Here is a 14,035-nt window from a genome sequence, read left to right on the forward strand (position 1 = left end):
CTTATTTCTTCCAAGAATATAAAATGAAGGGTTTTTTAGATTTTTTTGATTGAGGTATAGTTGATTTACAATGTTTCAGGTGTACACCAAAGTCATTCAATATACACATATATTCTTTTTCAGATTCTTTTCCATTACAGGTTATTATATTTAATATAGTTCCCTGTATTATACAATAGATTCCTGCTATTTATCTGTTTTATATATAACAGTGTATGTACCTGTTAATCTCAAATCCCTAATTTACCCCTTTGGTAATCATAAGTGTGTCTTTATCTGTTTTGAACTAAATTCCTTTGTATCAATTTAGATTCCACATTTATGACATTTGTCATAAATGTCATATATGACATTTGTCTTTCTCTGAGTTACTTCACTCAGTATGATAATCTCGAGGTCCATCCGTGTTGCTGCAAATGGCATTATTTCATTCTTTTTAATGATTAATATTCCATGGTATGCATACACACACACACACACACACACTGCATCTAAGATTAAGGTTTAAGATTTAAGTTAGGTCTTGTTTCTAAAGCTATTGCTCTTAAATAAATTGAAAACCAATCTAAACAATTATTTGAATTGTAATAACTTACCCATCAAGCTCAGCAGTTTCAATATAACAGAGACCATGTGGCTCACTACTTGATAGGAGAAGGAGATCAGCCTATTTTGAAAAACCATGATAAAGAATATTTGAGGGGGGAAGATTGGTTGAATGCCTTCAACACTATATCACCCATCCATTACTAATGAGTCAGCAGAGCCTTAGAAAAAAAGTGAGACATGAAGTCTTGCTCCACCTGTCTGACATATGCCCTGAATCAAAACCACCTTCCTTGTTCCTGCTTTGCACTCTCTTGACCATTGGAACATAAGCAAGGGCAGGATATAGCATATAAATTAACAATCACTTTATTTTTTAATAGAAATGTATAAAGTTTTTATATATTCCTATATAAAATTTATCTTTTATAGAAATATATAAAATTCCATTTTCCTGCTTTGACAATTGTGCATGGAAAATATAAAATGTTCTCCAATAAGTAAGATAATTGGAAATACTTATATGCACACACTTTAATTCTTCAGTTATCAGTTAAGAGCAGAGGGCAGGCAAAGAAATGGGGAAAGACAAAAGTGAAGGAGCAGGAGAAAGTTGAAAACAATAGAAAAAAATGAGAGGCAAGAAAAGAGAAAAGGATTGAAGGAAAAACAAACTTGAAAAGATAAACAGGATGACAGGAAGGTTCAAGAGGGAGGGGACATATGTGTACCTATGGCTAATTCATGTTGATGTATGGCAGAAATCAAACCAATACTATAAAGCAACCATCCTTCAATTAAAAATAAATAATTTTTTTTTAAAGACAAACAAAAAAAGAGAAAGATGGTGGTGTATAAGAAAAAGGAAAGAGAAGAAAAGCAGAAATTAAGCAAGAAGGCTGGATAGAATAGAAAACACGGTAAAAACAGAAAACATTCAGACACGAGGAGCTGGTCTAGGACAGAGATAAATTATTCTCTTGGTGCTTTGGAAATGACTGAGCATGATTCAGTTTTAGAATTCTGATAGCTTTCTACATTGGGAAATTGTTTATTTGAAATTTCAAAATTAATTTAAAATAAAGGTTTTTATGAAATTCTTAAGAATTTGAATATCTACAACGAAGTGACTAAAATTATAACAATTTATTTTGACATATTAGCCTAACAATTTTTTACCTCTAAATGTATGACTGGCATTCCAAAACTGTCCATTTTTCTTACCTTTGGTTTTTAAATATTAGAAATATCCCACTATCAAGGCCTGGAGGTTAAATTCAGAATCAAACTACTCATTTTATTCCCTCAAGTGTTTAAATTTTCAGCTCAAACATAGGCCAGGTTTAGCTGCATGTATGGGGGAATAGTTTTGTCTAAGTCATAACAAAACAGAAAAACAACTCAGTGACAAACCCCTAACAAAATAAGCAGGTTTGTACTATTAAGGCTCTTCAACTCTGGATGAAAAAGTCACAGATGTCTGTCAAGGCAGAAATTATTTACTTTCTGACTTCTCACAACATGACCAAAGCAAACTCACTCTGAAGAGGACATGTGAAGAGTATATGCCAGTTATAAGCCAACATTTTTAAAGTGAAAAAGTGTTATGAAAATGTACCTTGATTTTATTTCTCACATTTACAATGAATAAAGGCATAAGGCACAACAGCAGTAGAGCTTCACACTCTTTGGCCTATGGTTCTCCTCCCTGACTTTAACAGGATCATTTTAAACAAAAGCCAGAATTCTCTAATTGCTACCATCTGTGACTGAAAAATACTTATGAAGTTTAGAGAAAGATAACCATTTGTACCTATGGTTGCTTTTCTTCAAAATTCTGCCTAGTAAGAACTATCAAATGTTACTGCATAATTTTGAGCTCAGCTGCCTTAACACATATTTTCAGTAAATAAGGAGAGGGACTGTTGGCCACAGTTGGCTCAGAACATGTGACTGAGGCACCACTGCCACCTGGTGACTGGATTCTCTCCTGAGCAGTGACTCAACCTCCTAGAGGCAGAAAGTGTCAACCTCACAGGTTCTGGGCTAACTCTTACTGCTCTCTCTATACCTTGGGAGGCTGGGACTTCCATCTTCATCTACCTTCCCTGCCTCCTCCCGTCACCTCCATTGTCAACTTTTTATATGTCCTCTGAACCTTCCTCCTGTTTTCCCACTGCCTAATCCCTGCCCTGCCTCCCCTCACTCTTCCTCTGTTCTCCCAGCCCATCTGCTGAGTTTTGGTATTTCCTTTTGCTAACTTCTCTCTTCAAGTGTTGTTCATTCATTGTAGCTGAAGAGGGTATGTGAACGAGCAGTGGCCAGCTAAGTCGCCATCATGCCGCCCTGCTTCCACACACACTCGGTAGTCCTTTTGGAAAGGACAGGCAGGAGAGCTGCAGGAACAGCCTTGTTAGCACTGGATTGCCCTCTGCTCTTTGGAGCAGGGAGTGGGGCGACACATGGGTGGTCTGAGGGCACAACAAGCCCCAACATTCTGTCAGTCTCAGGTCAGTCTTCCTTAAGCTGATCCCTTCAGTATCTCTCAGGGACCCAATTCCTAGTCGATCCAGAAACTTGTGTTTGAGTTGGAGGTGTTTATAATACCAATAGCCAAAATTTGGTGAGTTCTTACTATGTGTCTGGCACTATTCTATATAGCCTAGCCTTAATGCAGTATTTTATTTAACTCAAAGAAATCCTAAATGTATATCTTGTTGCTATCTCTACTCTACAGATGAGTAAAGCGAGGCCCAAATAGGTTCAGGTACTTGTTTGAGGCCACAAAGTAGGGCACTAGGGTGTGAATCTAGGCAATTCAAGGCCTATACTGCCAGGAGAACTAAATTGAGTGAAAACTTCTTTCCCTCAAGGATTTTATAGTTTAGTAAAGACAGAACATGATAAGGGTTCTAAGTATCTTATTAACAAAGTGCTATGGGAGGAATGCAAGTGAGAAAGGGGTATATCTGACTGGTAGCTAAGGAAGAGCTTCATGGAAGATTCCAGATGGAATGGAGGGCAGCTCCCTGCAGGCAAAGGTGTTAGCAGGAATGAAGTACAATAACAGAAAGTGTGATTACTGGAACTCACAGTGGGACCAGGCAGCAGTTAATTCCAACCATACCCATCTTCCTTAGACTCTTATTTGTACTGGGTTGGCCAAAAAGTTAGTTTAGGTTTCCAAGTGATGTTATAGAAAAGCTTGAACAAACTTTCTGGCCAACCCAATACTTTCTTCTGTCAATTCTTCGTTCCTTTTCCCCATGCCCTCCCAGGAAAGACTCAACTATCTCTCTTAAGAATTGAGGATTGTTTTTAACACAGTGTCTCTTCACCCACCTTCCAAAGGTAACGAAAAGCCCAAGCAGCAGCTTCACGGAGACCTGAAACAAATATACCAGCCAGAGGACTTTTGAAAAGAATCTGCGGAACATCTGTAAGCTCTAAGAGCCAATGGCACTAGACTCCTAGATTGATTAGGCATGGTTAATGTTTGCTGGATTAAAGAGCCAGTGAAGCTAAACCTCAAGCAATCATATAACATCTAAAAGCTGTGCGGCTGAGGGCTAACAAAACATTCACATAACTGTATCACTTTATTCTCTCAACAGTCTCATTGAGGGATAATGTTGTTCCTACTGTGTGGATAAGAAACCTGGGAAGGTCATTTCCAGCCTGACAAGCACTAGATGAACTAAATTAACTCACGTAATGCCCGTAGCAAGTCATGGTGAAAGCTTCATCATGGAACCCAGGGCTCTAAGAGCTTTAAAGCCATACCCATGACCATATGGAGCTTAAAGGGCAAAGCTAGAACTAGAACTCAGAACTCTGATCCTAAAATGCATACTCTTTCTTCTGGTTGGCTACAGAACGACTGGAATACAACTATAAATAACAAACAGCATTTTGCTTTGCTAGTGTTCAAAAATCAAAACTACAATGGTGAAAGAATATTGGGATTTGATTCATAACCAAATGGAAAGATGAATTTGTAGAATTAACTGAAACATATTTGGATCTCCCTTCATTTTTTAAAGCCATTCTCAAACATGGAATTCTTCTTTATCGTCTGCAAAATTATCTCTTCTTTTATTCTTTTATAATCCAAAAATAAAAATCCAAAATGGCTCATGTGGTATGAATAACTTATGGAAAAATATGTTGATATGGACAAAAATCAGAATGAAGTCATAAAAATGAAAATGTGCAAGATGATAGTTATTATTTTTCTTTAAAATTTAAGTTTCAGATCCATTATTCAGATCCAAATGTTCAAATGCATATTGAACATATCACATTTTTTTAAAGAGGAAGATTTATTTCAGCCATTAGAGTAAAACAAGTAACTCTGAAGTTATAAAAGTTAAAATAACTGAAACGGCAATTCAACCACAAAATGCCCCCCCTAAAAGGATATCCTTTAAAAGATGCTGAACAAACACTGGATGAGATGCCCTGATTATTGGTCCAGAGAGAGACAAAACCTGTCCGTGATCAGGACTGGAGTTTAGGTCAAACTAGTCCTTTCATTTCTTAAGGTGAAATTTTCAGTTTCTGTAGCAGAAGATTGCCTTTGTTCTAAAGCAAAAATTTACTGTTACACAAAGGCCATTTTGTGCAGGGGATGGAAGGGGAGCTTTTCCCAAATAAGCTAAACGACTAAATTCATATGAAATTCAAATATGCTCATGTCCAGGAAAAGGTTTATTTCTACCACCAGATAAGAAGAGCAAAACAGGAAAATAGCACTGTGGTCAATTAAAGGAGGAAGGTAGGCATGGTTTCCAGGGACCAGGGTCTACCAGTATCGGGAACTACTCTGCAGTGTGGTTTTCTCACACTGTTTACTTGGTTCATCTAACACAAGTTAGTCTCATTGTGATAACTGAATTATGCTCTCCATTTTTTCTTGGCCCTAAAATAAAAATAGGAGCTCTGGAAATTCAGTCCAGAAGTGTTTTAGAGTTTTTAAGGTAAAGGGCAGTAAGGATTCCTTATCTGGAAAACAGAGGAGAGTAACTCTTAACAGGCCAGCTAACTGGTCATCTCAGACAAGCTCCTTTCCTTGCTTAAAGTGACTTAAGTTAGAAATTCTAAGTTTGACAGTTAGAGGCTATGCATTAGAATTGGGAGCAGCACTTCTAGCATCCAAGCCTAGAGGCTCTGACTCTGGAAGCCCAGGCTCAAGGTAATTAGGACAGGTCTTCTAATAGAGGCAGGAGCTGCATATGGTAGTGGTAAAGAGTGGGGTTAAAACCCAGATGGAGTTTAACTCCTAACCCTCCTATTTACAAGCTATCTGATGGCACTGTACCTCTATTTTCTTATCTGCAAAATGGGAACAATAATAGTACATAACCTGCTGTCATTGGGCTAACAATGAGTTAGGCTGTATAAAGAGCTTGTAATATTATCTGATATGTGGCATGTAGTCAATAAAGGCTAGCTATGATTTTTCATGATCTTCATGATCTGGTTTCCCAGGCTCTACCTCAATGCAATAACTCAGAAATGAGTCTCTTTTAGAGACCTGTGATTGTTGCTCGCCACATGTAAGCTCTCTGATAGCCTCTAAGAGCTGATGCCAGGGAGTGGGAAGGTATATTAGCACTTCTAAGTGATTATAGCAGTTCACCCATAGAAACATTTATCTGTCCCTGAAAACAGCTTCATAGGTGCTGAGTAGCTGCACATGGAAAACTTTTGAACAAAGTGACCTAATCAAGAGGCACTGAAATGTTCTGGCATTTGGAGGACCCCCTCACTTATCCAAAGACTAAAGCAACAGAGCTATAATGGCAGGAGTCAGACAGACATGACTGGAAATTAGAAAAATATCATCTGCTACTGACCAAGCAGTTGCAGACCAGGCTTTAGGTCTGTGGCCGGAGTGGGCTTGCTAATACTTCGCTCCATATAGACAGATTATCCAGCCATAGATGAAGCTCTCTGGAAGATCGAAACTACCCAGACCCTCCCATCACCCCCACCATGGGGATTTACTCCTATAAAATGAATGCTGTGACCAAGCAGGGCAGAGTGTTCTCTCTGTACACAGACAGAGCCTAAAGAGAAAGGGAAGGAAGGAGGTGCCAGGTCATGCACACCTGTTACTGCCCCACACTTGACAATCAGAGAAGTCACTCCTGGGAAAGAGGGGAGCAAGCAAGGGGGTGCAAGATGGTCAGTGTTATTTTGTTGCTGTCCCTCCAAGTGAAAGCAAGAACAACAGGACCTAGGGAAGGGTTGGGAATAATTAAGGATTTCCGCCCCATCACATGACCACAATGAAAAGGCTACATCTGCACTGTCCAATAAGGAAGCCACAAGTCACACGTGGCTATTTAAATCTAAATTAATTAAAATTAAATAGAATTTAACTTTCAGTTCCTCAGTTGCATAACCACATTACCAGGATTCCATATCCACAAGGTGCTTCTGACTGTTCTATACTTGGACAGCACACAGAACATCTTCTTCACTGCAGAAAGTTCTACTGGACAGTACTGGGACACATGGATCACTGACTTCACGGGAACTCATCTAAATGTGGATTCATTTTAAACCAATGCTAACGATGTGTTTGTGGAACTGGTTTCCTGCCATGTGATGCCTGCACTTATACTTGACTCCATGCTTCATTCCACAGAAAGGTTTGCAATAACAAGCAGCGTGTATACTATAACACAGAAAATACAACTAAACTAAAAACAAAGACCAAGGAAAGTGCAAGTTAGAATAGTAAGGCTTTAGAAGGCAAGTTGGAGCACAGATACAATATGGGGTCAGACAAATAAGCCCTTCTCTACTTAAAGTGTGAATTTTTTTTCTTTTTTTGACTTTTAAAGAACAGAAATTTATCTCTGATAGTTCCAGAGGCTGGGAATTCCAAGATCAAGACACTCACTAGAGGATGTCTTCATCCAGTGACAGCCATCTTCTTTCTGTGTCCCCATGTAGCAGAAAGGGTGAGGGGATTCTCCGTTGTCTCGTCTCTAAGTGTGCTAATCCTACTTTTTTTACTTTATTTACTTTTAATTGAAGAATCATTGCTTTACAGTATTGTGTTGGTTTTTGCCAAACAACATGAATCAGCCATAGGCACAGATGTGTGCCCTCCCTCTTGAAACTGCCCCCCACCTCCCTCCTCATCCCACCCCTCTAGGTTGTTACAGAGCCCCTGTTTGACTTCCCTGAGTCATACAGCAAATTCCCATGAACTTTTTTTGAATGTCCTATTCACTGACTAGTTGCCTTAGCATGGGTTGCTCTCGAGAATCACTATACACAGAAAATGACTTAATGAAAGAAAACTGCTTCTGAAAGTGACTACTTAAGAATCTCAACTGAGTTGTTCTTATAAATAGATCTTGGGGCTGTTTATTTTATCCTGTGGGAAAATGTCTCAGATTTAATGAAGAACATAACTTGATAAATAAAATGATATTAACACAAAAATTTTCCTGACTAATCTAAAATACATTTGACATAAAGACTATATAGAATTTTTAATCCTGTTCTGAATAGCTTTTCTATTAGCCTTGCATTTAATATGATCTATAGTTAGTCACATATTTTAGTCTGAGTTGATCCCTTGAATTTTATTAAGGGAACTGTAACCCAGGAATTTTGAAAACATAAATTATAGTGCATTTGAAAGAAAGTAAAACCTCAAAAATAGCATTTAGTGAGAACATTCAATCAACATTTTCTGATTGGGATTATTCAGGAGAGAGCATTCATTTTCCTCTTTCCCTAGCTAGTCTTTTCTCCTAAAATCCTGCAAATTAACAGCATTAATTCCATTGTTAGGGGACAGTATTCCAACTACACAGGAATAAACTATTTTTAAAGTATTCTGGAGCATTTTAAAAGCTGTTATTTACATCAAATGATTTTAAATCTTTTTATCTATTAGTTTAAAAGACCCCAAAGAAAATAACAAGGTGACAATCACTCAGTCTTGTCTGAGTTATCATGTTATTGAAAGTAAGTAATCAATATGTCCTTAAAAGTATCTTAAAATTAAGACATTTTAATAATGCTTCTTGGTATTCTCTCCTTAGTTATGCTAAATTATTACATATTTGCTGAATCTGCAAGTGTAAATAGTTTAGTACATATACTATTTTAACCTGAGATAAATTCTTTAAACAATACGAAATACTCACAGCAACAAATTGGTTATTTTCTAATTTAATGATGTCTCCCACTTTGACGTTCATCCATTTTTCATTCTGCAGTCTAAGAACAAAAAGAAAATTGATTTTTTTTTCAGGAATAGAGAAAAGAATCAAGAAAATGTATTCACAATACAGCATCAAGAAGCAAGTAAGACTTTTTTCCTAGAATGCTCAGTTCAAAGAGCCTTGCATAACAAAGTCATTTACCTGAGTGATATGGGAACTAGAGAGAGGTCAAAAGAGGTCAAGTGATTTGCCCAAAGACCCAGTGAGTTAGTTATCTCTAGGGCTAGACTCAAAATGCCTAACCCTTGGTGTGTCCTCTTCCCACCACTCCATGGTGCCAGCTTTATACAGCAGCTATTAACTCTTACTTGCAGAACATTCAAAAACAAAAAAGCTCAGGGAGAAGGAAAGGAATAAATTTAGTCATTAATATTCTTTTCAAACTCTATGTTAATATAAAAACATCTGTTGTCTCAGAAGTCTGTTTAACTGGAGGCAATATATGAAGGACACAGAGGCAAGGGAGAGTAGTCCAGGGCAACAGCTAGAATGCAAGAGGAAAAGAATAAAAATTCTGGAAAGGACAAGAGCAGCAATCAATGACAAAAAAAAAAAACTGAACAAGAAAGACCACCTACAAATCATCCACAGGACTATGGCCAAAGGACAGGCTTGGTGGCATTCTAACAGCTAGGATGAACAGCTCAGAAGTTAGAACATGGTCAAGATGTTACACTGTTTTCTTTGAGGTTCATGTATATAATGGAGTCCCAAGTCTACCTTCACCAAGTTCAAAGCGGTTTATGACAAAAAGCTGTTGTGTCCCGTTGGTCAGGCCCCTCTCAACAAGTTAGGCAGACAGCCCATCTGGAAACACCACCCATGAGTATCCATGATGCTCTTTCTGAAGTTCTCTGAAATGTAAACCAGCTTTGTTTTCTGAGTTAGAAACCATCACACCCTCTTCCCAGCAATTTCTTCTAGGAGAGAAGGCTGTGACAAGAAGGGCAAGTTTCCCAACAAGTTAAGGTGGACAGGTTAATTTCATTGTTAAGTTTTTGAAAAACAACCTAATATACTTGTTTTATAGGCTGGAAAACAGTTTTAAATATTTATACAACTGTGAAATATGCCTCACACTATCAACCCTGCTGGGTCATTTGGCTTAAACACTCAAAGAATTTCTCTTTAATACAGCTCCAAGTACATGTTGTTCTGGAAAGTTTTCAATTTAAGCATTTTCATCTCTAGCCAGAATTCATTCATTTTTCCAATACCATACTTTTCTGTACTTTATCTAGGTTGATGACAATGAGAGAACCTAGGAAGCCTTTAAATCTCATTTTATTTTTTTTTACAGGTATGAATATATTATGTGTTGGTCTGTTTCTCCTGGGGCATCTACTTTCAGGCATTAGTGACATTTCTCAGGGAACAGTATCTCAGAAAAAATAAAACCAAGACAGAGACTGTGTCTTTATTTATGGAAACTGCACTGCTACTGAATTTCCCTGAAGTCTCTACTGAAAGTTCCTCTGCATCAAGAAGATCCTGAGAAGACACTAACTCTCATTTGCAAGCTCTTATTCCTCCTACCTGTATACTCTAAGCACTAGGAAGGACCACATCCTACCTCATTAACCCAAATGGAAAAGTCAACCCAAGTTAAAAGGAAACTCTATAGGATCCCTTACACATTTCAAAATATACACTTGAGAGTTAAGTAACAACACAGGTAAGTAACAACAGCCACTATTTGGGGGGAATAAATCAAAACCTGAGTTTTCTTACTTAATTCTAACTTGCTTTTCTCTACTATTATAATATTTCCCCCCATAAAACCAAAGCAATTGGAAAAGATGCTTTTAAAAGTCTGGTGGTATCCATGGGAATTACTTGAATTAACTGCTACACTTGGAACAACAGTGGAATAAAGTCTCTTTAAGAAGACAATCTGCAGAGGTGGTCCTACGATGGCGGAGGAATAGGATGGGGAGATCACTTTCTCCCCTACCAATTCATCAAAAGAACATTAGAACGCTGAGTAAATTCCACAAAACAACTTCTGAATGCCGGCAGAGGACATCAGGCACCCAGAAAAGCAGCCCACTGTCTTCGAAATGAGGTAGGAAAAAATATAAAAGACAAAAAAAGAGACAAAAGAGGTAGGGATGGACATCCATCCCGGGAAGGGACTCTTAAAGAAGAGAGAAGTTTCCAAACACCAGAAAACACTCTCACTGCCGACTCTGTGGCAAGCCTTGGAACCACAGAGGGCAACATAATCGGGAGGAAAAATAAATAAATAATTAAAACCCACAGATTATATGCCCAGTGATAACTCCCCCAGCGAAGAAGCAGCGCAGACGCCTGCATCCTCCACTAGCAAGCGCGGGCTGAGCAGAGAGGCGCCGGCTGCATTGCTTAGAGTAAGGACTGGGCCTGAATGCCCCAAGAGCAATCTGAGGGAACTAACTTGGGATAGCAAACCTGACTGTGGGATAGCTACCACGCGAAAAGCCCTAACCTAAGACAGGAATGGGAAGTCAAGTGGGCCTTAGAAAGCATCACTACGAACAAAGCTAGTGGAGGTGATGGAATTTCAGTTGAGCTATTTCAAATCGTGAAAGATGATGCTCTTAAAGTGCTGCACTCAATATGCCAGCAAATTTGGAAAACTCAGCAGTGGCCACAGGACTGGAAAAGGTCAGTTTTCATTCCAATCCAAAAGAAAGGCAATGCCAAAGAATGTTCAAACCAACACATGATTGTACTCATCTCACATGCTAGTAAAGTAATGCTCAAAATTCTCCAAGCCAGGCTCCAACAGTACGTAAACCGTGAACTTCTAGACGTTCAAGCTGGTTTTAGAAAAGGCAGAGGAACCAGAGATCAAATTGCCAACATCCGCTGGATCATCGAAAAAGCAAGAGAGTTCCAGAAAAACATCTATTCTGCTTTATTGACTATGCCAAAACCTTTGACTGTGTGGATCACAATAAACTGTGGAAAATTCTGAAAGAGATGGGAATACCAGACCACCTAACCTGCCTCTTGAGAAACGTGTATGCAGGTCAGGAAGCAACAGTTAGAACTGAACATGGAACAACAGACTGGTTCCAAATAGGAAAAGGAGTACACCACGGCTGTATCTTGTCACCTTGCTTATTTAGCTTATATGCAGAGTACATCATGAGAAACGCTGGGGTGGAAGAAGCACAAGCTGGAATCAAGATCACCTGGAGAAATATCAATAACCTCAGATATGCAGATCACCCTTATGGCAGAAAGTGAAGAGGAACTAAAAAGCCTCTTGATGAAAGTGAAAGAGGAGAGTGAAAAAGTAGGCTCAAAGCTCAACATTCAGAAAACGAAGATCATGGCATCTGATCCCATCACTCCATGGGAAATAGATGGGGAAACAGTGGAAACAGTGGCTGATTTTTGGGGGCTCCAAAATCACTGCAGATGGTGACTGCAGCCATGAAATTAAAAGACGCTTACTCCTTGAAAGAAAAGTTATGACCAACCTAGATAGTATATTCAAGAGCAGAGACATTTAGTTGGACCTTTGCCAACTAAGGTCCGTCTAGTCAAGGCTATGGTTTTACCAGTAGTCCTGTATGGATGTGAGAGTTGGACTGTGAAGAAAGCTGAGTGCTGAAGAATTGATGCTTTTGAACTGTGGTGTTGGAGAAGACCCTTGAGAGTCCCTTAGACTACAAGGAGATCCAACCATTCCATTCTAAAGGAGATCAGTCCTGGGATTTCTTTGGAAGGAATGATGCTAAAGCTGAAACTCCAGTACTTTGGCCACCTCATGCAAAGAGTTGACTCATCGGAAAAGACCCTGATGCTGGAAGGGATTGGGGGCAGGAGGAGAAGGGGACGACAGAGGATGAGATGGCTGGATGGCATCGTCAACTTGATGGACATGAGTTTGAGTGAACTCTGGGAGTTGGTGATGGACAGAGAGGCCTGGCGTGCTGCGATTCCTGGGTCGCAAGGAGTCGGACATGACTGAGCGACTGAACTGAAGACACCATCAGGCCTGCTCACAGAACAAAGGACTGAGCAGAGAAAGCCGGCTGCAGACCATGCCCCTCCGCTGACTGGCAGCCAGAGCCAGAAGGTGGCAATTGCAGCCCCAGAGAGGCATTATCTACCAAACTGCAAGTAAGCTTCGTTGCTAACTAAGACTTCTTGGGATTCTGGACGGTCAACATCCGCCTGAGAAGGTGCGCCAGTTGTACACCCAGAAAACTGGGGCGGCAGGGACGGGGGAGGTGATAAGTCGCAGCGACCGTACTCACCAAACACCTGGTCATCTGAGCTGCTCGGACCCGGGAAGAGCACAAAATGCAGGCCCAACCGAATCTGCGCCTCTGAGGACTACCCGAGTACCTGAACCTGAGTGGCTTAGACCTGGGAAGTGCATACACGCAGGGCTGGCCTCAGACAGTTCCCGGCAGAGCAACCTGGAATCTAAGCAGTGTATACAGGCGAACTACACAGGCAGTGAGCGGGGGCTAACCTAGTGTGGCCAAGACACTGCAAACACATGCCAGTGTTGTTTGCAGGGTCCTTCCCTCCCCACAGCACGACTGAACAAGTGAGCCTAAAAAAGTGTCCACCACTGCCCCCTTGTGCCAGGGCAGAAATTAGACACTGAAGAGACCAGTAAACAGAAGAAGCTAAAACAGAGGGAACTGCCTTGGAAGTGACAGGTGCAATAGATTAAAACCCTGTAGTTAGCACCAACTACATAGGAAGGGGCCTATAAATCTTGAGAAATATAAGCCAGATCAAGGAACTATCCGAAAATGAACTGATCCCACATTGCCCACAACAACACCAGAGAAAGTCCTATATATATTTTTACTATTTTTACTATCATTCTTAATTTTTTTAATTTTTAAGTCCTCTATTACTCCTTTAATTTTCATTTTTATAACCTACTATTACTTTGCAAAAAAAAAAAGAGACCCTATTTTTTAAAGCAAACTTCATATATATATATTTTATAATTTTTGTGACTTTGTTTTTTTTTCTTTAATATTATATTTTTGAAAATCCAACCTCTACTCTAGATTTTTAATCTTTGCTTTTTGGTATTTGTTATCAACTTTGTACCTTTAAGAACCCAATCTTCAGTACCCATTTTTACTTGGGAGTGAGTTTACTGGCTTGACTGCTCTCTGCCCCTTTGGACTCTCCCGCTTCTCCACCAGGTCGCCTCTAGCACCTCCTTCCCCCTTCTCTTCTCTACCCAACTCTGTGAATCTCTCTGTGTA

The 14,035-nt window shown here is 39.5% G+C and overlaps 1 protein-coding gene across 1 annotated transcript in view; it reads right to left on the minus strand.

The window, feature by feature from the left end:
* The window catches only part of ATP8B4 (ATPase phospholipid transporting 8B4 (putative)), a 200,755-nt gene that overhangs the window by 133,258 nt on the left and 53,462 nt on the right, over window positions 1–14,035 (minus strand). Inside the window, exons 5-6 of the mRNA XM_068992364.1 lie at window positions 8,724–8,796; window positions 597–667 (exon numbers count right to left, since the gene is read on the minus strand). Of these exons, the coding sequence (XP_068848465.1) occupies window positions 597–667; window positions 8,724–8,796 (144 nt within the window). The remainder of the gene's footprint in view (window positions 1–596; window positions 668–8,723; window positions 8,797–14,035) is intronic.

This window comes from Capricornis sumatraensis, chromosome 2 (assembly GCF_032405125.1).
Source record: "Capricornis sumatraensis isolate serow.1 chromosome 2, serow.2, whole genome shotgun sequence".
NCBI lineage: Eukaryota > Metazoa > Chordata > Mammalia > Artiodactyla > Bovidae > Capricornis > Capricornis sumatraensis.